The sequence below is a fragment of the Camarhynchus parvulus genome, chromosome 3 (genome assembly GCF_901933205.1).
Source record: "Camarhynchus parvulus chromosome 3, STF_HiC, whole genome shotgun sequence".
Classification (NCBI taxonomy): Eukaryota; Metazoa; Chordata; class Aves; order Passeriformes; family Thraupidae; genus Camarhynchus; species Camarhynchus parvulus.
The window spans coordinates 112,436,167-112,458,497 of record NC_044573.1 but is presented as its reverse complement, the minus strand read 5'-3'; the positions used below and the strand labels follow the sequence as shown (position 1 = coordinate 112,458,497).

Sequence of the window (22,331 nt, the reverse complement as noted above, 5' to 3'; positions counted from 1 at the left end):
CTGCAGCCCCTGGAGCATGATTCCAGCTGGGCTCAGTGGCAGTGCCTGTGCCATGGAGCTCTCCATGGGCACTGGAGCTCTCCCCTTCTCTCTGCTCAGTCACAGAGGAAGTGTTTGTGTGCTGCTCGAGCAAAGAGCTAAAAATAACCGTGTGTGTGTGTGTGCTGTGGCTCCTGTGTGTGCTGTGTCAGCACTGCAGCACAGCCGGGGCTCAGGGGACAGGGACAGAGGCCAGGGCCCCAGTGCCAGCGGGGACAGCAGCCTGCACACCCAGCAGGGTGGGAAACCAGAACACCAAATACACCCAGCCCTGTGTCAGAGCTGGGCCTGGGGGGGACACAGCCTGCAGGGAACCTTTTCACAGAATCCCTGAGGCTGGAAAATCCCTCCAGCCCATCCAGCCCAGCCTGTGCCCAGTGCCCACCTTGTCCCCAGCCCAGGGCACTCAGTGCCACATCCAGGTGACACCTGCAGGGATGGGCACTGCAAACCTCCCTGGGCAGCCCCTGCCAAGGTCTGAGCACCCTTTCCATGCAGAAATTCCTCCTGGTGTCCACCCTGAGCCTGCCCTGGCCCAGCCTGAGGCCATTTCCCCTGCGCCTGTCCCTGTTCCCTGGGAGCAGAGCCCGACCCCCCTGGCTGTCCCCTCCTGGCAAGGGACTTGTGCAGAGCCACAAGGTCCCCCCTGAGCCTCCTTTGCTCCAGGCTGAGCCCCTTCCCAGCTCCCTCAGCCCCTCCTGGGGCTCCATTCCCTCCCCAGCTCTGTTCCCTTCCCTGGACACGCTCCAGCCCCTGCAGGTCTGTCCTGGCAGGAGGGGCCCAGAGCTGCCCCCAGCACTGGAGGTGCCCCAGCAGTGCCAGCACAGGGGACGGGCACTGCCCTGGCCCTGCTGCCACCCCAGAGCTGGCACAGCCCAGGGGCCAGTAGGCTCTGGCACACCTGGGCACCCCTGGGCTCATGTCCAGCCACTGGCACAGCACCCCCAGGGCCTTTTCCAGCCTTCCAGCCCCTCTGTCCCCACATGAGTTAAATCATCCTGCAAACAGTGGAAAATTACAGACAGCAGAATACTTAATTATGACAGCAATTACAGTTGGCAGTGTGCTGGATCATACCATGGGACAGCTCAGGATTCACTGTGAGAGGAGCGTTGGGTCTGTGCAAAAGTTGTGATTGGGCATCTGCAGGGTTTCCAGTACCTTCAGTGCTGGTTCCACAGCCTGGCTCTTGCAAGAAAGTTTTCTCCCCTGTGTGGGAAGAGCAGGAGCTGTGAGGGAATGCCCCATGTCCAGGTTGCCACGGGCTCCATTGCAAACACACAAGGTGCAGGATGTCTTTGGGCTCCTTGTGCTGGGTCAGCACCTGAGCCATCCCCTCCAGCTCATCCAGGGAATGCTGCTGGATGAGAGGCTGGACATGCCCTGGCTGTGTGTGCTGGCACCTGGAAATGCCCCGTCCTGGGCTGATCTCCCCAGTGTGGGCAGCAGAAAGGGTGGATTCTCCTCCTCTGTCCCTGTGCCCAGGTGAGAATCCACCCACAGAGCTGCCCCAGCCCTGGGCATTCCAACAGCACAAGGACCTGGAGCTGCTGCAGAGAGCCCAGAGGAGCCCTGGAGCCAGGCTGGGAGAGCTGGGGGTGCTCACCTGGAGAGGAGAAGGATCCAGGGAGAGCTCAGAGCCCCTGGCAGGGCCTGAAGGGGCTCCAGGAGAGCTGCAGAGGGACTGGGGACAAGGCATGGAGGGACAGACACAGGGAATGGCTGCCACTGCCAGAGGGCAGGGCTGGGTGGGATCCTAGGAATGAGGAATTGTGCCCTGGCAGGGTGCGCAGGCCCTGGCACAGGGTGCCCAGAGCAGCTCTGGCCGGCCCTGGATCCCTGGCAGCGCCAAAGGCCAGGCTGGACACTGGGGCTTGGAGCAGCCTGGAACAGTGTCCCTGCCATGGAAGGGGTAGAATGAGATGAGTTTTACTGTCCCGTCCCATCCAAACCTTTCCACGCTCCCGGCCCTCTCCGGTTTCCCCTCAGGGCTCTCTGCCCCCTCACGCCTGCGCCGCCAGGGGGCGCCTCCTGCTCCGCCCGCGCCCGCTCTCCGCCCCCCCGCGGTTACGTCACTCCAAACCCGCGGGGAGGGGGCGAGCGCAGCCAATGGGAGCGCCGAGAGCGCAGCGAGGGGCGGGGCTTTCGCCGGCGCAAGGGCGGGGTTGGCGACCCCAAGGTTCGCCGGTGACGTCATCACGCGGGGGGTTGTGCGGACCCGCGGGGCGGGAGCGCACCTGAGCGGGGCAGAGCGGGGAAATGGCCGGGAATTGCTTCCAAAAATCCCCTCCATCCCTGCCCTCTGGCAGTGGGAGCCATTCCCTGCGTCCTGTCCCTCCATGCCTTGTCCCCAGTCCCTCTGCAGCTCTCCTGGAGCCCCTTCAGGCCCTGCCAGGGGCTCTGAGCTCTCCCTGGATCCTCCTCCTCTCCAGGTGAGCATCCCCAGCTCTCCCAGCCTGGCTCCAGCCCTGGAGCAGCTCTGGGGCCTCCTCTGGGCTCTCTGCAGCAGCTCCAGGTCCTTGTGCTGTTGGAATGCCCAGGGCTGGGGCAGCTCTGACAGGTGGGCTGTCACCTGGGCACAGGGACAGAGGAGCAGAATGTCCCCGTTTCCTGCTGCCCGCACTGGAGGATCAGCCCAGCATACGAGGGGTTTCAGGGCCAGGGCATGTCCAGCCTCTCACCCACCAACACCCCAAAGCTGCTCTCCCTGCGCTCATATTCAGCCTGGATGGATCCGCGGGTTTGTTCCGACCCAAGTGCGGCAGCAGCAGCACCTGTTCCCGTTAAACCCCACGAGATCCTCGCTCCTGGAGCTCATCCATCCCCCGGGCCGCGAATCCCGGGCAAAAAAAACCGCACAAAACCAACGAACTCCGGGGGCCGCGCGGTGACGTCACCCGCAACCGCCGCACCGCCCCGGTGACGTCACAGCGGCGTACGCGCGCGCGCGCCCCCGCCGGGCCTGCGCGGTGCGTGAGGCGGGGGAGGCGGCGCGCGCAGCCTCGGCAGCGCCTCTGAGGAGCCGCCGCGAGCCCCGGGGGAGAACCGGGAAGGGCCGGCGACAAGCGGGGCCCATCGAGCCGAGCAGAGCCCGGGCGGAGCGCGGGGTTATGAGGGCGGGCGCCGCCACCTCCCCGTGAGGAGCCGCGGGCGCGGGGAGCGCGCGAGGCCGCCCCGCCACAGGAAGCCATTTTGTGGGCCCCCTCCTCCTCCTCCTCGCTCTCGTCCTCTTCCTCCTCCTCGTCCTCCGCCGTCGCCGCCGCCCTCGGGAGCGGCCGGGCCCGGTGAAGGAGGCGGCGAGGAGGGGCGGCGGCGGCCGCCGCGCCCTCCCCCATGGCGAAGAAAACCTACGACCTGCTCTTCAAGCTGCTGCTCATCGGGGACTCGGGGGTCGGCAAGACCTGCGTCCTCTTCCGCTTCTCCGACGATGCCTTCAACACCACCTTCATCTCCACCATTGGTCAGTGCTTTTCCGCCCATGCGGGGGCTGCGGACCCCTCGGTTCCCACCGCCGTACCCCCCTCAGCTCCGTCCCTGTGTCACCCCCGGGGACCCCCAGTGTTCACCCCAGCCCCGTTATTGTGTCACCCCCAAGGGATCGCCTGTGTTATCTCCAGCCCCCAAGGGACCTCCTGTGTCACCCATCAGGAATACCCTGTGACCTCCCCCTCCCTCCCTAGGGACCCCCAGCTCCGTGTCTGTGTCACCCCTATGGACGGCCTGTGTCACCCCCGAGCCCCACTCCTGTATCCATCCCCCCACCCCGGGACCCCCTGTGTCATCAGTCAGGAATCTCCTGTGACCTCTCCCTCCATCCCTAGGGATCCCCAGCTCCGTGTCTGTGTCACCCCCGAGCCCCACTCTTGTATAACCCCCCAGGGACCCCCTGTGCCACCCATCAGGACTCCCCTGTGACCCCCCCAGGGACCCCAGCCCCATGTCTGTGTCACCCCTAGGGACGGCCTGTGTCACCCCGAGCCCCACTCCTGTATCCCCCCTCAGGGACACTCTGTGCCACCCATCAGGACTCCCCAGGGACCCCCAGCCCCGTGTCTGTGTCACCCCCTTGCCCCACTCCTCTATCCCCCTCAGGGACCCCCTGTGTCCCTCCAGGACCTTCCTGTGTCACCCCCCCAGCCCCGTTCCTGTGTCCCCCCCTCCCGGTCCCCATGCTGAGTCCCGGCGGTGCCGCCCGACGCCGCCTCGCCCCCGCTGCAGGGCAGGGTGGCTTTGGTTCCTCCCTCCGCTCTGGGTGACCCTGAGCGACCCTCGCTGTCCCCCCCGCGGGGGCAGCTCGTCCCCCGCGGCCCGTGCCAGCCGCCGGAGCCCACCTGGCCCCTTCCATCAGCGTTAATCCCCGTGCCTGCGGGCGGCGGGGCGGTGGGGTCGCCGTGCCCGTGTTTGCACCGCTATGGAGGTGCCTCAGAAACCATCGCGCTCGTGGGTGGGGTCTGTTTTCTCGCCCAACAAAGCTGTCCTTCCCCGCTCGGCACCTCCTGACCGAGGTAGAGCTGCTGTGACATCATGAAAGAGGGATGCGTCTTTGCCTTTTCCGTGCGATCTGTGCCACGGGATAGGCCTGGTACCCAATATCCTCCCGTCCCAGGTGTATCACAGGGCTTCTCCTGAACATCTTCTTTTTGCAGATGAACAGTTCAGGTCGGCAGCTTCTCACCTTCTTGGTGACTGGTTCTGGAAATTAAGGGTAATTCTTGTCTCAGCTTTTCTTGCAGCGCCCACTGGTGTAGCACGTACAGATACCCATATCTGGATAAAAAAGAAAATTATTTCGAGGGGTTTGAACTGGGTCTGACTTTTGTGTTTGCTGTAAATCCCTTAAATAACTGGTCATGCAGCTAAGGGAACATGGAGTGTCAGTGTAGATCTTAGTGCTGGGTGTAAGTTCACCCCTGTGCACTTCCTTATCTGTGATGAAACATCACCCAAAAATTGCACCTCAGACTATAACACATAAAAATACTCTCTTAAGCAAGGCTTGGGAAATTTAAAGTGAAAAAAAAAATCTGTGACAGCTAAGAGAAAATTATTTTCCAAAACCTCTCAGGACCTCAACTTGGCATTTTGCTGAATTTTTGGGGCACTGTGTGACAGTTAATGTTGTCCCTTCCCATGGCATAGCCTGGCTCTGGGAGGCCAGATGGGTTTGCTGCTGTGGCCAGGGTGTATTTTGGCACTGCTTGGCAGATCCTTGCTGGGATCACATGACATTCCTTGCCTTTGGAGTTCGTTGGGAAGGTTTATTTCAATTCTCAAAGTTAAAAATAGTCAACGTCATAGTTAAAAAGTCAGCAGGCACAGTGGCTCCTGCTCCAACAACTCGTGCTTTTAATAATTAGTTGTTTAGTAATTAGTATTAGTTGCTGGTCTAACTGTGCAGTTTTGGGGCCTTCAAGAGGAGTATCACTAAGCTGAGTAGGAATTGTGCATGTGCAGATTTTGGAAGTGTTTCCCACCAGTGGGACCAGCGGCTGTTTGTTTCTGGAGTGCCTAAACTGGAGGGCAGAGATGTTTTATTCCCTGATTTCTGAACTGAATGTCTGGTGATGGTAGCTGTGGCAGGTGTGTGTCTTCACAGTGGAATTTGGCAGGTGTTGGGGTACAAATTGATTTTCTGTGTGGTGTTTAACTGCCCAAAGATGCCTTAAATGTGTTGTTTCCATAGTCCTTCTGTAAGTTAATGTGGAAACCTGGAGGGAAGTGTCCTGTCCAGACAATGTCAGTTGTAAGGGTGATTCTCCATTAGCACCTTGGGAAAAACAGCCCATCCCTGAGGGAAGAATCCAAACACCTGGGTTTTATCCAGGTCTCCTCAGTTCTCTCTGCATTATCCCAAACAGTGCAGCAATGTGGCTGAAAATGGGATTTCGAATTCCCCCTGCTGACAGCAGCTCTCACACTTGCCCAGGTTGGCCCTGCAGCAGCAGTGGCAATCCAGGAACCTGGAAAGGGGTTTTCCACGGGGGTCCCTGCTCTGGGGAATCCCAGCCCTGCAGCTCTGCTTGGTCTTGCAGCTGGAAGATCAGAGTTTCAGGGAAAGCCTCCCATGGAGTCTTTGACCTGTAGCAACAAGGAAATGTGGTTTCCAAAGCCCTGTGTACACAGTGGGTGACGGGAGGTGACTGGATCCTTGGCTGAGGCTCTCCTGTGTTTGAATAACCCCAGCAGCTCTGGTCCCTGCCCTGGGTTTGCTCACAGCTCTGCCAACAGCCTGGGACACACGTAAAATGTACTGGGGTGTTTGGTGGGGGCTGGAGGCAGGGACAGACCCATGGAATCCTGGAATGGTTTGGGTGGCAAGGGACCTCAGGGCCCACCCAGTGCCACCCCTGCCATGGCAAGGACACCTCCCACTGTCCCAGGGTGCTCCAATGCCCAGCCTGGCCTTGGGCACTGCCAGGGATGCAGGGGCAGCCACAGCTCTCTGGGAATTCCATCCCAGCCCCTCCCCACCCTGCCAGGGAACAATTCCCCATTCCCAGGATCCCATCCATCCCTGCCCTCTGGCAGTGGGAGCCATTCCCTGTGTCCTGTCCCTCCAGGCCTTGTCCAAAGTGCCTCTGAGCTCTTCTGTAGGTTCCCCTCAAGCACTGAAGGCTCAGTCTTTACTTTGTAATGAAAAGAAGGATCTCAAGGAATGTTGAAACTGGCCTCTGTCTAAGGAGGAGGCATGGGGAAAAGATTTTAATTCTCTAAAACCAAAGTCCTGATTGCATATGTAAGGGAAGACACCCTAACAGAGCGTTTCTGCTTCATGTCAGTAACTTCTATCACTTCACATTTCATCTTTGCACATTGATCCTGCTCCATGATGGCTGCTGGGAGATAACTTACTGGCCCTGTAATTTGACATACTCTCACTTTGACTTTGAGTCACTTCAATCTAATATTTCCTGCTAAAGCAGCAGTTAAGCTCCTGGATGTGCTGAGGTGCCAGCGTGAGTGATTTCATTGCCCCTTCTCAGGCACTATAAATATTGCAGATGGCATTTCTGCAAGAAATCCCAGAGTCATGGTAACCTCCCTGGGGAGGCCAGGGCCTGGGCCTCCAGCCCTGCCCTGCTCTTTGCAGGTACAAAAGGAATAAACCTTGGAAGGCTTAGCCCATCACAAATAATTTTAAATTTTAACTGTTCTTCAGTGATTTTTTGGTGCAAAAATAATTTTTATGGTATTTGGTTTTGAGAACTGTGATGACTTCTCAGTTGTGCTCGAGGGTCAGTGAGTGGGTGCAGCTGCCCCTCTGGCACTGCTGCTGCTCCTCCTCATTTTAGTGCTCTCCCTGCTACCAGCAGATTGTTTTTGTTTTAAATGTTAAAAATGTTAGGATGAGTAACTTCCAGGCAGCATATCCCTGAGATCTTATTTTTTAATATCTCTTTATTGGCACTCAGTGTGTCAGGTTGTTGATGGTTTGAAGTGAGCTGTGCATAAAGGATCCATAGGAGCTGTGCCCACTTTGTGGAGCTCCTGAGGGTCCAACCTTTGGCACCTGGGAACAGGTAGGGAGGGGAGGGAGGCTCTTCTGGCCAGGATGGCTGCTGAAAGATTTGAATGCCAGAACTGAGCCTAAGCATGTAATCACTGCTGTCTGACTAAGTCCAATGCAAATGGAGATGAGTCACAAAAAATGTTTTCCCATGAAATCTCTAGTAACAGCTCAGGAGAACAAAGGGTGTGTGAGTATTGGGAGATTTCCCCCAATGTTCCTGATGGAAGGTAAAACTTCCCTGCATCTTTATCCCTCCTGGAGGTGCCAGCTGTATTTTGTGTTCTTGAGCTTTACTCACCTGGCTGCAAATGTACAAATCCAGAGATAAAACCCAGTGATTTTTGAGGTTTGTTTTATTTTGAGCACAACCAAAGCTGTGCTAAGAGCATGCAAAACTGTTGTTTTAAATGTGAAAGTATAGGAAAACTACTTGGGTTAAATAATTATTTTTTAATTCTTTCTTTTGCCTTTATTGTAATTGGGTTTGAGTTGGAACCACTTGCTTTGAAATTGCTTCATATTGGCACATTGGGGCACTGAAGTTTTTAAAATTAGTCCTCAAGAGTCCTCAGGTAATAAATCCAAGCTTGTTTGTGCATCCTGGGTGGATTTGTTCATTCAGGATTGTGATATATTAATGTCAGAAGGAAAGAGGGATCCCAGGTAGAGAATGGGGAAAAACTTGCCAGATTTGGGAAACAAATGATGGTTTGAGTGGTGAAGATGCTGTTGCTGTGCAGGGGTTGCAATGAAGTTTGAAAAACAAGTGATTTCAGGATTCAGATAAAGCAGGGGTTACTACACCAGTGGGAAGTACTGGCTTGCCTGTTCCCAGAAGTTGTGGCTGTTCCAGGCCAGGTTGGACAGCACTTGGAGCATCATGGTCTAGTGGAAGGTCTCTGCCCATGGCAGGGGGTGAAATGGAATCAGCTTCAAGGTCCCTTCCAAGCCAAACCATTCCACAATTCCATCATTGTATCCCGTTTTTGTGTCCTGCCTACAGGAGCAGCAGCAGCTGTGAGTTGTGTTCATGTTGTGCCCAGGCTGTGGGCTCAGTCTGCTTCTGACTGCTGGCATGGAGCAGGTGAATTAGACAAGGAAAAATCCCAATAAACCCTGGGCTTATTCCATAATTCCATCATTATATCCCTTTTTTGTGTCATATCTACAGGAGCAGCAGCAGCAGTGAGTTGTGTTTATGTTGTGCCCAGGCTGTGGGCTCAGTCTGCTTCTGACTGCTGGCATGGAGCAGGTGAATTAGACAAGGAAAAATCCCAATAAACCCTGGGCTTATTCCATAATTCCATCATTATATCCCTTTTTTGTGTCATATCTACAGGAGCAGCAGCAGCAGTGAGTTGTGTTTATGTTGTGCCCAGGCTGTGGGTTCAATCTGCTTCTGACTGCTGGCATGGAGCAGGTGAATTAGACAAGGAAAAATCCCAATAAACCCTGGCCCAGCAAAGCCCCCTGATCCCAACTCCTGCTCAGTCATTTCCATGACCTGAACCCATCAGAGAGCAGGAGAGGCCAAAGTCATTTCCACTTGGAGGTGGCTGTGCTGCAGAACTGGCTGCCAGGGGAATTCTGGAGAGGAAAAGATGGGTGGGTTCAGAATGAAAGTAGAAAATGGAAGTGGATCTGTAGGTGGGCATTGAATGCAGTGCTCTGGATGCAGGCTGGAGCCTGGGAATCCCCTGGGCTCTGGGCTGCTGGAGGCTGGACAAGCATTGTCTGGCCTGGAGGGGGGTTCTCCTCTCCTCTGTCTGCTGGGACACCCAGGGGAAGGGTTACAGAGCGAGCTGGACTCGTGTGGTGCTGTACAAAAAGGGTGGTTTGGTTTTGGTTTTCTTTTGTAGGGTTTTTTTTGGGGGCTTTTGTGTGTGAGTGTTTGGGGATTTTTTTCTCATGTAGGGCAGTGAATAATGAGCAGCAGTTTTGCACACGCCTCACAGAGCTGATGAGAAGCTGGGGATGGCTGTGGTGAGGAGCTGAGGAACTGAGCTGGCTGCAAACTTCTTTGTGTAACGTGGCTGTTTTTTCAGCTGAGCTGGATCAGTTCCCTGATGGGGCTCCTCAGGTTACCCTCCAAATCCGTGCTGGTGGAGTGATAGGGCAGCAGGGGCCATGGAAACAGCAGAGGAGGTGGTGCTTGTACTCAGAATTCCAGGATCCCTGAGGCTGGAAAATCCCTCCCAGCCCATCCAGTCCCAGCTGTGCCCAGTGCCCACCTTGTCCCCAGCCCAGGGCACTCAGTGCCACATCCAGGTGACACCTGCAGGGATGGGCACTGCAAACCTCCCTGGGCAGCCCCTGCCAAGGCCTGAGCACCCTTTCCATGCAGAAATTCCTCCTGGTGTCCACCCTGAGCCTGCCCTGGCCCAGCCTGAGGCCATTTCCCCTTGGCCTGTCCCTGTTCCCTGGGAGCAGAGCCCGACCCCCCCTGGCTGTCCCCTCCTGGCAGGGACTTGTGCAGAGCCACAAGGTCCCCCCTGAGCCTCCTTTGCTCCAGGCTGAGCCCCTTCCCAGCTCCCTCAGCCCCTCCTGGGGCTCCATTCCCTCCCCAGCTCCGTTCCCTTCCCTGGACACGCTGCAGCCCCTGCAGGTCTGTCCTGGCAGGAGGGGCCCAGAGCTGCCCCCAGCACTGGAGGTGCCCCAGCAGTGCCAGCACAGGGGACGGGCACTGCCCTGGGCCTGAGAAGTTCCCCATGAAAATTTGCTTTCTGGTTGCAGTTCCACATTAACAGACCTGTTGGCAGCAGTTCCAGTGCCTGGCCTTCCCTCCTCCCTGCCCCCAGTATGAAACAAACCCCAAACTGGGCTCTCTCCTCTCCTGCTGCTGTTGCTGCCTCAGGCAAAGCCGGTCAGGGAAGGACGTGAACACTGCAGAGCTGCTTCCTTGAGCCCAGTGCTGTGCTGGCAGCCCTGCTGCTCCTCTGTCCTTGCTCTGACATGTTGGTGATGTGCAGCTGAAACTCAGAGGGCAGCTGCTCCCCAAATGTGCTGAGCACAATCAGGAGCCCTGCAGCGTGCCCAGGTTGGCTGCTCCAGTTAAGCCAGCTCTGTTTCCAGGAAGGGACTGAGCTGTCACTTCAGCAGTGACAGAGATGAAGAGTTAGGAAGTCACTGATATTTTCTGGGGTAATGTGTGTACAGATTTGGAGCGCAGGCTTCGTGATCTGTGGGCTGCTTGTGAATTTTCAAGGCCAAACAAAATGTCTGTTGGTGTTGCTAGAAACTTGTTCATGAATGCCTAAGCAGGAACACAGCCGTCGTTTCAAGTAGCCAATGATTAGTTTTTAGTGCCTTGTTGAGTGATAAACACAACTGGGAGGTGCAGAGAAGTGATTTCCTCTTGACTCCTTGGTTTTTGTCTTTTGAAAGAAAATCTGTTGTGCTCTTGCAGAAGGTTTTCTTCCCTGTGAGGGCGGGCAGGCCCTGGCACAGGTTGCCCAGAGAAGCTGTGGCTGCCCCTGCATCCCTGGAGCTGTCCGAGGCCAGGTTGGACTTGCAGCACCCTGGGTTAGTGGAAGCAGTTCCTGCACATAGCAGGATGTGAAATGGGGTGAGCTTTAAGGTCCCTTTCCATCTAAACCATCCTGTGATTCACCAATTCTCTTTACCCTGAGAACACACTTGATCTTTTCCACTCTCCAAGTCAATACTGATATTTAATTAGGGCATCGATTGAGAGCCTATTGATGAAAACCTCATCAGGGAATAGGAAGAATCAACCCTAGCTTGAAGAATTAAGGCAGATGTTGCTGCCTGAGGTCCAGCAGTGCTGCCTGGGAAGGGCTTTGCCTTGGCAGGCCCTGCTCCCTGTCCCTGCAGCCCCGGAGCAGGGCGTGGGTATCCCCACCCTGGGTACCCACAGCTTGCTCCCTGCTCCTCCTCCCTGGAGCATGGAAAGCCAGCGTGTCCCTGCTTGTTGGTGAGCTGGAGAGCCTCAGGAAGGATGGTGGCTGGGAGAGGGCTGCTCTGCCAGCAAAATTCATCCCACCTGGCCTCGAGAAATGCCCAGACAGGACTCAAGAGCAGAGCAGGTTGTACGGATTCTCCAGCAGTGGCAGCCTGTTGTGCCATCAAAAAGTCATGGAGCAAAAAGTAGAGAAGGATTTCAGCCTTGGTTTGTGTAACTCTTGCAAGTGGCTAAGGGGCTTGAGAAATGCTTTGTGAAAAACCAGCTTGGCAAATTCCTGGTGCTGAGGGAATTCAGCAAAATTCATCCCACCTGGCTTTGAGAAATGCCCAGACAGCACACCAGAGCAGAGCAGGCTGCACGGATTCTCCAGCAGTGGCAGCCTGTTGTGCCACCAAAAAGAGCAAAAAGTAGAGAAAGATTTCAGCCTTGGTTTGTGTAACTCTTTCACAAAGCTTGAGAAAAGCTTTGTGAAAAACCAGCTTGGCAAATTCCTGGTGCTGAGGGAATTCCCTGGCTGGCCCTGGAGAACAGGGAAGAGACCAGAGCTGCTCTTGCAAGTTGTCTTGAACGTCTGGTGTTTCGGTGCAGCTCAGCTGTGTGGGTTTTCCTCTCTCTCTGTGTGGGTTTGACTACAAGTCTTGTGTGGGTTTAACTAAAGTCTCTGCATGTTTTGGTTCTGTTCTGTAGCTAAAACAACTCCAGGCTTTCTCTCCCACTGGGATTGTGTCTGTTCTCTGCAACCTGGAGAAGCACTCGTTTGTGTCTTGCATTTCCAAAATCTGACTTAGTGCTCCCAGAGAGACACCTGCTTTCCTGAGAGCTAACAGGTATGGAATTTCTACAGTTAGATCCATTCCTGTACAGCTTTTGCCTCAAGGATGCTTCTCAAACTGGTGTGCTTTCATGTTTGGATCCACTGAAGCTGTTCCTGGACTAGGAGGAGTGCTGGAAATGGCCTCTTCCACAAACCATGGCTCTGGTGTGGCATGCTGCTGCTGCTGGGTGTGCTGGGAGTTCCTTTGGTGCTGGGATCAGCATCATGCTTGGGCCAGCTGTCCTGGCCTCAGATCTGAGCTTCAGAACCCTTAAAAGCCTGGTTCCAAAGGTGGGTGGTGCTCTGGTGGGCTCAGGTGTCATCTCAGCATGTCCAGGTGGGTGGCTGACCTGGCCTGGGTCAGGGGATGGTACCAGCTACGGGATTTATGGAAGGTTCTGGAAGACTGGACTATGCCATCTGCACCTTATGAGAGCAAAGTCTTGCCTCTGTTTCCTGACAACTTTCCCTGAACGGGCTGTACCTGGTCCCAAATAAGTTTTTCTGCCCCTGAGATGGTTGTGTCTTAAGTGGGTCTCACCAGCATTGTAATCTTCTACACTAAAGATGATTTTATATTTCCTTTCAGGTCTCACCATTGTAATCTTCTACACTAAAGGTGATTTTACATTTCCCTTCAGGTGCTCAGTTACTGACTTTGGGCACCTGGAAGTAGGAACTCACCTATTGGTGTCTGACATATTTATGTGCCATCTCCTGCCCTTCCAACCAGGCCATTGTACCTGTTCTTCCTCACCACCAAATCCCCGTGGCAGGTGACTTCCCTGAGGGCAGGAGGTGACACCTGGCATGCAGTGAGGGCACTGCTTTGCACTTTCATTACTGCAGATCTGTAATAAATGCCTGAACTCAGGTCATTGGAATGCTGGTAGCAGTACCTAGAAGTTTCCAGTTCCTCAGGTAGCAGCATTGATTTCACACCTTCCAAAGCTTGCTGCAGGCTGTGTCTAATCCCTCCTCTCCTCTCCCTTCTCCAAGTGGGATTAGGAGCTCCTTGGAAGTTGAGCTGTCACCTCCATCCCTGTGCACGTGGCAGGACGTGTGTGTGCCTCTGTCACTCAAGAGGGGGCTCAGACGTGGAGCCTCAGCACAGCTGTCTGCTGGTTAAAGTAGTCCCTCCAACACTCCTGATTCCTTGAGTGTGCTGGGAAGGGCTTTCATCTCCAGGGAACTTTTGATCTTCCCAGTAGGCAACAAAGTTACTTAGTTCGTTATTTTGGCTACACACATCTCTGGCAAAAGCAGAAGTAAATCCTGTCTAGTTCTTTGGGATTTGTGCTTCCTCTGGGTCTGTGCAGGACAGCATGGACCAGGAGTGTGAGTTCTCTGGGAAGTCTGCTGTGTCTCATTCCTGTTTCAGCGAGCAGAAATGCTGTGTGCTCCTTCAGAGGGGCTCAGAAACCTGCAACAGCATTAGGCTGGCAGTGTGTGCTCAGCTGAGGTGGCCATGTGCCATGAGGATGTGTCCCAACCTTAGGGATGTGTCCCCAGTGTTAGGGAAGTGTTCCCAGCCCCAGGGACATGTCCCCAGCCCCAGGGACGTGTCCCCGGCCCCAGGGACATGTCCCCAGCCCCAGGGACGTGTCCCCAGCCCCAGGGACGTGTCCCCAGCCCCAGGGACGTGTCCCCAGCCCCAGGGAAGTGTCCCCAGCCCCAGGGACGTGTCCCCAGCCCCAGGGAAGTGTCCCCAGCCCCAGGGACGTGTCCCCAGCCTCAGGGATGTGTCCCAGTGTGCTTGAGCCCTTGACCCAGCCAGAGAACAGGAGATGGAGCTGCCTGGGTTTGGGTCATGGAATGACAGAATGGATTGGGTTGGAAGGAACATTTAATATATTCCTTACTCCACCCCCTGCCATGGGCAGGGACACCTTCCCAGATTGTTCCAAGCTCCAGCCCAGCCATGGGCTGTGTCAGAGAGCAACACCAGGATTTACAGGAAAAGAGCTGAGGTTACTGCAGAGCTCTGTTAGCAGCTGGAGCAGCAGCCCCACAGGCCCCAGGGTGCCAAACCACAGCACTGACAGTCCTTGTGTCACCTCTGGCAGCTGCTGGGTGACAGCACCTGCGCTTGCTCAGAGCAGAACTTCTCACAGCACCTCTGTTGCCTGCTCTTTCTGCCTCTCGCCCACCTGCAGGGTTAGAAGCTCTTTCAAAGCTTCCAGATGCTCTGAGGATCATAAGGAGACCTCATCCAGCAGGAATCTCCCCTGGCTGCAGGGCTTTTGATGGGATCCAGAGCAGCTCTGGCACACTGGGAAATGGGATCCCCTCCTCAGGTCCTGCCCTGGCACCCAGGACCAGCAGCAAGGCTGAGGCAGCCTGTGCAGCACAGACTCTGTGTTTGTCACCCCACAGCAGGGCTGTGGTCATTTGGGCTCTCTGGGGTCTCTCATTGCCCCAGGGACAACAGTGCCAGCAGCTCTCTGAATTTCTGTTCAGTCACACACCACCTGCAGCACAGCTTTTCCCCAACACCCAGATCAAGTTTTCCCTGTTATGATCAATGTCAACCTCCTTTTGTCCCCAGCACCAGTGGGGACGCTCACAACCCAGGGCCTGAAGGGGCTCCAGGAGAGCTGCAGAGGGACTGGGGACAAGGCAGGGAGGGACAGGAGCCAGGGAATTCTTCACACACTGCCAGAGGGCAGGGCTGGATGGGATCTTGGGAATGAGGAATTGTTCCCTGGCAGGGTGGGCAGAGAATTCCCAGAGCAGCTGGGGCTGCCCCTGGATCCCTGGCAGTGCCCAAGGCCAGGCTGGGCATTGGGGCTGGGAGCACCTGGGACAGTGGAAATGTCCCTGCCATGGCAGGGGCGGCACTGGATGGGCTCTGAGGTCCCTTCCAACCCAAACCATTCTGGGGTCTGTGAACCTTCTTGCAGAATACAGCAAACTGAAACATCCAAACAAGTCTCACAGCCTCCAGTGCTGCCTCAGGAGATTCCAGTGCTCTGGGTAGTAAGAAATGTTGATTCTGGGTGTGTTGTGTGACATTCTTCCAGTTGTCTCCACATTTTCAGAGGCACATTATTCCTGTTTCTCAGGCTTTTTCTGTGAGGTCGATTAGACTGTTGCAGTATCAATAACAGCTCCAAAGGGTGATAAAACTTCCTGATAAATGTGATGCTTCAGGGCAATATCATAACAATGGGCCTTTATTTCAAGTTTTTTCCCTGCTGATGAACTGGAGAGCTCTGCCACTCATCTCACTTGCTGGAGAACTCAAAGTTTGGGTGGAAACTGGAAATCTGGTGTTCCAATACTTGACTTCCTCCAGGAGCTGGAGGATCTCTCATGATCCCACTGTGCCATGACCCTGATGTGTAGGAGTTGCCTTACAGACTGCTAGAACTTGGTGTAAACAACGATCAGAACCTGCTGCCACGCTTTCTATTGATGCTGAGGGGTTAATAAATGAAATTTTCTGCTGTGGCTTGCTGTTCAGTAACTGGGGACACCCCCAGCAGTGTGACAGCTGTTCATGAACACCTGTTGAGTATTGGAACATCCTGCAGGAGCACTGGAGCCTGGGGAGGGAACAGGTGTGTCCCTAATCAGCCCTTCCCTGTTGGAAATGTCACCCAGCAAGGGCTGGCTCCCAGCCTGTCCCCAGCCCTTTGTAAGCAGCAATGATGTGAGGTCACATGTGGGGTGGCACTGCTGGTGCCAGCAGTGACAGAGCTCTCTGCTCTGGGCAGCTTGGCTTGGGACACTCAGAAATAATGGGATTGTTTTGTGTTTGTAAGAACACAAACAGGTTTTCCAGCAGTGAATTGTCACATGGGTCCTTTTGGAGCAACCTGGTCCAGAGGAAAGTGTCCCTGCCCATGGAACAAGTTGAGCTGGAAGATCCTTCCCAACCCAAACCCTTCTGGGATTCAGTGATTCCATGGCAGTGAATTGGGTGGCTGAATCCTTTAATGACCTCCCCAGCAGAGCACCTCCTCTTTGGTAAAGCTGATGCTTTTCTGAATGAATTCACATTATCTCTTTTGTCCATCTGCTGAGTATAAATTAGCCAGGATAAGTGTTAACTTGAATTTTATTTTTATGTAATTTGAGGGCAAAATTACCATTGCAGCAAGTAGTGACAAATTCTGTGTTTCATAAATAGCAGTCTATGTGAAAGCAGATTCCTGTGCTGTATTTATTTCCTAGCTAACAAATATAGCTTAAGTAGGGTGAGACATGCATGAAAACTGATTTAATTGGCTGTAATTGAACTTGAACATATTTAATTCATGTCCTTGGTGGTTTAGAGTAGAATTCCAATTGCAGACTGGGCTGTCTGGAGTCCAGACTTTTCCCTGCTGTGATTTTGGGTGTGGGACCTGATGGGCTCCTGACAATGGGATTCATGAGGAGATGCAGCTGCTTCATGTGATGCCCTCCCTAAAAATAGGGGCTGCTAAAGGCCTGGACCAGAGTTAATTGAGTATATTGGAAAATGAAAGATGTAATGGCAGGGAATTAAATCAGCCCTCAAACCTGGAATTAACTGACACTGAGCAGACTTTCCTGCTGCATGGGAACAGCTCTGAAGGAAGTTCTTTTTCTTGCTAGAGCTTCATTTCCTTTTTTTCTCCCCTTAGTACCTTATGAATAAAAACCTTATTGTCTCTCTTGTCTCTTGGTATGCATAAAACATCACTAAAATAGTTCCTTTGTTCATTTTCTTTTGTTTTGTTTGTGGGAGCCTTGTGTAAGGTTTAGCTGCCGGAATAACAAAATGATCAAATTTCTTTTTTCTGGAAGAAATAACTGCTTGTGTTGAAGCTCTGGTCGCGGGGACCTTAGTGACAGTGTAGGTGATGTCAGCAGGAACCTGGAGCCTTCTTTCTGCACGGAGATTGTTTTTACACAAAGATTTGAGCTCTGCTTCATGTGACTTCTGAAACTCCTTCCCTGGGGGGAGTGTGGGTCAGTCAGACCTCCCTGGATAGAAGTTGCGCTGATGTTTGTGAGCTGAGGGCAGCTGGGGAGGGGAGGATGAGGAGGTTCCATATTCTGGCTTCAGAAATGGCCTCAGTGCCTGTGTGTGAGCAGTCGCTGCCCCACGCTGATGGTGCTCACAGATATTTCCAAGGGGGGTGCCAGAGATTGTGCCAGCCTCTGCTCAGTGCTGCCAGTGACAGGACAAGGAGCGAAGGCCACAAACTGGAACACAAGGAGCTTCTCCTCATAGGGAAGAACTTCTGTCCATGGAGGTGACAGAGCCCTGGAACAGCTGCCCAGGGAGGATGTGGAGTCTCCCTCTCTGGTGATGTTTCAAACCCACCTGCTCCAGGTGGTCCTGGTTGGACTGGAGGGTCTCCAGAGGTCCCTTCCAGCCCCAGCAGGTCTGGAATTCTCTGTTGTTGTCTGGGATAAACATGTTGGATTCTGGGCTCTTGGAAAGTGGCTGTCCCTTCATATCCAGGTCACAGCACTTGGGAAATGCTCCATTTTATGGGAAATATTCCATTTTATGGAAATGCTCCATCTTATGGGAAATGCTTCATCTTATAGAAATGCTCCATTTTGTGGAAATGCTCCATTTTGTGGGAAATGCTCTATCTTATGGGAAATACTCCATTTTATGGGAAATACTCCATTTTATGGAAATGCTCCATTTTATGGGAAATGCTTCATCTTATGGGAAATGCTCCATCTTATGGAAATATTCCGTATTATGGGAAATGTTCCATCTTACGGGAAATGTTCCACCTTATGGAAATGCTCCATCTTATGGGAAATACTCCATCTTATGGAAATGCTCCATCTTATGGGAATGCTCCTCTCCCCAGTTATCTCCTGAACTTTGCCCACATGCTGATACAGAGAGTGCTGGCTCAGGAATCAAACCACCAGATCAAACTGTGCCACGAAGCCTTGGCCCACTGGCTGAGGCTCTGCTCCTGCCCAGGTGGGAGAAACTCCTCCCTGAAGGTGCAGCTCCTGTCTGGGAGCCTGGTTGGGATCAAGCTGGGCTTGGCAGGACCATGGCAGCAGAGCCAAGTGATTGAATTGCTTTAATCCCACCAGCCAAGATTGATGACATGATCAGTGCTAACAGTTTTTCCCATACATCCAGTCCCTGGTGCCAACTCTCCCATCCTCAGACCATGACCCAAAGGCCTCTCATTCTCCAAGAGCTCTCTCATCACTCGCTCACCATCAGGTGGCTGCTGTGGGCACTGCTCAGCATTCCCTGGAGTGTTCCTGGCACAGCCAGAGCCCTCCCAGGTGCCCTGGTGTCTTTGCCAGAGTGGGAGAACCACGTTGTCCCTTGGTGCTGCCTCAGCCTCCACCCCAGCTGAAATCACCCGGGCTGTGTTTGTTAATCCCCCAGGGAGCTGCCCAGGGAGGTTTGCAGGTATCAAGGAAGGCCTGGATGTGGCACTCAGTGCCCTGGGCTGGTGACAGGGTGGCATTGGGCACAGTTGGACTCAGTCCTGGAGTTCTTTTCCAACCCAGGTGATTCTGTGGTAACTGAATTTCTCAGGTGTGGCTCCATGTGCTCTTGTCCCTTCCTGTGAAGCTGGAGGAGGATGTGGTGCCTCTCAAGGTAGAAATAGGTTGGTTTGAGCTCTTGGGGATTTAACTTCAGTCCCTTGAGTCCCCTTTCCCTCCAGCCACCTCTAACTAATGGTTGTAAGCTCACACACCTCAGTTCCTCCCTTGGAGGAGCTGTCACCTTCACTTTACAGAAAAGTTGAAATTTATTTGCAAAGATTAGCACAAAATTCATGACTGGCGCTTTGTGTCCAGGTCAGTATTTAAATACCTGCAGCAGATGGAGTGAGGGGCCTGGAACTTGAGGTTGATGTGGAGCTCTTGGGAAGACCTTGTGTGTCATCACAAATGAGGAAGAGACATTTGGAAATCCCTCCCAGGCAGGTCCCTGGCTGCTGTGTGGTACCAGGGCCTTCCCCACCTCCTGATTATTTGGATTTTAACTGCAGGTGTGGGTTGAACAGCACTTGTCATTGTAATCCATCTGTCAAACATGAACAGTGCTGCTTGAGGAGCAGCAGCTCTGGGGAATCCCTGATGCTGATACTCTGCTTCCTCACAGCCCTGTGGCTTCCCAGACCTAAATGTGTGGGTAGAATCTGTATTTTTTAGAAGAAAAAAGTCAGGTGATAAAAGGATTTACATCTGCAAGTATCCAGTGTGTAATAGCAAGGTAATGGACTTCTCCCTGTTGCAGGTAATAAGGTGGAACAAAGAAGATTGTTCCTGGCAGTGATTAATATTTTAATTTAGATGATGAGCAGTGGAGAGGTGGAAGGTGCCCAGTGCCATGGAGGTGCTGTGTGGGGAGCACACAGCTCCCACCACCTCTGTCTCCTTGGTCACTTCATATTTTTAATATTTTTAATATTTTTTAACATTGCTGCTAAGTGCTCTTAAAGAATTCTTGGAAGCAGTACTGCCTTTTGCAATGACTTACCTCAGGTGTTCATTTGTGATTTTTTAATAGAAATCTCAAAACCGGTCATGGAGAAAGTTTCAGTTGAGATTTGCAGCGAGACAGTTTTGGTTCCCTGCATTTGCTGTGCATCCCTGAAAGGGCCAATGGCAGAGATCTCACCTGCCCACAGCTCCTTTGCTGTTCTGATGGCAACAGGAGCATTTCAGAAAGGAGTTTCCAGTTGGGAAGGTCTCCTTCACTCCTGGAGTTGTGAATCCTGTTCATCTCTAAATTGGTTGGTGCTGTAAGGGCAGTCTGAGGTGGGTTTGGGAAGATCCCCAGATTCTTCCAGCAGTGGAGATGTGGATGAATTCCCAGCAAGTGGCCATTCCCAGACACCAGGTCAGGCTGGATAACAAGAGGCTCCTATTGTCTGGGGGGGATTAAGCCTGGGATTTGGGGGGATAGAAGCCAGAGTCCTGGATTTGTCACCCAAATGAATATTCAGCGAGTCCCTGATGGGCTGCTCAGGGCTGGTTTGCATAAATCAGATCTCCCTGTACCCTGCTAGGGATGTGTGACAGCGACTGAGGCACACAGATGCATCCAGGAGGGGAATGTAGGTCAGCCCAGGAGCTGCTGTCTCACAGGACTGTCATCTGCTTCGTTAAGAATAGATTAATTGGGAGGAGAAGATCTGGCTCTGGTGCTGCTGGTGCTGCTGCCCCTGTCCCGTGTCCTGCCTTACATCACCAGCTTTGGAATTCCTCTGGATTGCTGTGGGATTGGGGAAACTCAGCCTGGAAGGGCAGTTTTATAAAATATTGGGGAATGGGGGCTCAGGACAGAGCCAGGGGGTCACTAAGAGGGGCTGGTGGAGCTTGAGCAGCCTCTTGGAAAGGAAATACACTTGGGTTTAAGGATTTCTCACTTAGCAGATTTTGTGTTAAAAGCTGAAGTGCTTTGTTTGGATTTTGGGAATCTACTGCATTCCTAGAAATAGATGCTGGAATTAAATAAAGTTTTTTTAAGATACACATGCTCATGCTAGCAAATGTCACTGGTTAAGAGTCTTTAACTTACCTTTACAGAGTGAAATCTAGTCATAATTCCTGTTCTTGATACCTGCTCTACAAAATCCCAATTTTCAGGAAGCTGCAGGTCCTGTGGATCCCCAGCAGTTGGATACAGCTGTTCCCATGGGAGTTTCTGTGCTGCTGCTGTGAATGTTACCCAGAAAAGCAGTTTGGTGTAGCTGCTGGTGTGGATCATCCATGGTGGGGATGGATGGAGGCTGCTGACCTTGAGATAAAGCAGGGAATGTTTGCCCAGGTGATAATTCAGGGGGAAAAGCAAAGGATGCAAGGGCTGGTTTGGTGAGTGGGTGATGAGAGAGCTTTTGGGTGATGGACTGAGCATGGGAGGGTTGGCACCAGGGACTGGATGTATGGGAAAAACTGTTAGCACTGATCATGTCATCAGTTGTGGCTGGTGGGATTAAAGCAGTTAAATCACTTGGCTCTGCTGCCATGGTCCTGCCAAGCCCAGCTTGATCCCAACCAGGCTCCCAGGCAGGAGCTGCACCTTCAGGGAGGAGTTTCTCCTGCCCACTTGTGGGGCTTTCTGAGACCACTGGGATGGTTGGCCTTGGTGATCTTTTCCAGTTCCGTAATTCTGTTCTGTAGATGAGCTCAGTGCACATTTCCCAAGGTTTCAGCTGAGGTGTGTGCCCTGAGTTTTGGGGAAGGAGAGGCCTTTGGGTGATGGACTGAGCATGGGAGGGTTGGCACCAGGGACTGGATGTTGGGAAAACTGTTAGCACTGATCATGCCATCAATCTTGGCTGGTGGGATTAAAGCAATTCAATCACTTGGCTCTGCTGCCATGGTCCTGCCAAGCCCAGCTTGATCCCAACCAGGCTCCCAGGCAGGAGCTGCACCTTCAGGGAGGAGTTTCTCCTGCCCACTTGTGGGGCTTTCTGAGACCACTGGGATGGTTGGCCTTGGTGATCTTTTCCAATTCCATAATTCTGTTCTGCAGATGAGCTCAGTGCACATTTCCCAAGGTTTCAGCTGAGGTGTGTGTTACTTTATTCATGTGAGGTATGTGCTGACTTTATTCAGAGGCAGCTTCAGGTGCTCTGTCAGTGCTGAGCTGTCACGACTTGAAACCTTGCAGAGCAGGACGAGTGAGTTCCTGCTGCAGCTCTGCTTTGCACACTTTGCACTGGCAAAAACTTCCTGCAGGAGGTCAAACACCTGAATTCACTGAAAATTCACCAAATTTCTGCTTTGCTACCACACAGATCCATGGTTTACTCATACCTTGAGTTCTTTGTTACACTCCTGGTCGTGGGATGTCAGCAATGGTGGAACTGCAGGTGTGGAAGAGGAGGGCAAAGCCAGCCAGGAGGCCATTCCAGTGTCACTGTGATGACTGATACCCTCTGGCTTGTTCCCAGGGCTGCTCCTGCCCCTCCCCACAGCTGTGGGAGCCCAGGCTCTGTCTCTGGGAGTCCTCCCTGCCTCTGTTCATTTCCTGGGGCCCCTTTGCTCCCTGTGCCGAGCTCCGCTCCCCCTCCAGGCATGGGCTGTGTGTCTGAACAAGTCAGGCAGGAACTCCTTAT

At 53.4% G+C, this 22,331-nt stretch overlaps 1 protein-coding gene across 1 annotated transcript in view; it reads left to right on the top strand.

Annotated features, from left to right (window-relative positions):
• Positions 1-2,990: 2,990 nt before the first annotated feature.
• Positions 2,991-22,331, top strand: part of RAB10 (RAB10, member RAS oncogene family) — a 48,429-nt gene continuing 29,088 nt past the window's right edge. Inside the window, exon 1 of the mRNA XM_030945274.1 lies at positions 2,991-3,499. Coding sequence (XP_030801134.1) covers positions 3,373-3,499 — 127 coding nt within the window. The 5' untranslated portion in view covers positions 2,991-3,372. The remainder of the gene's footprint in view (positions 3,500-22,331) is intronic.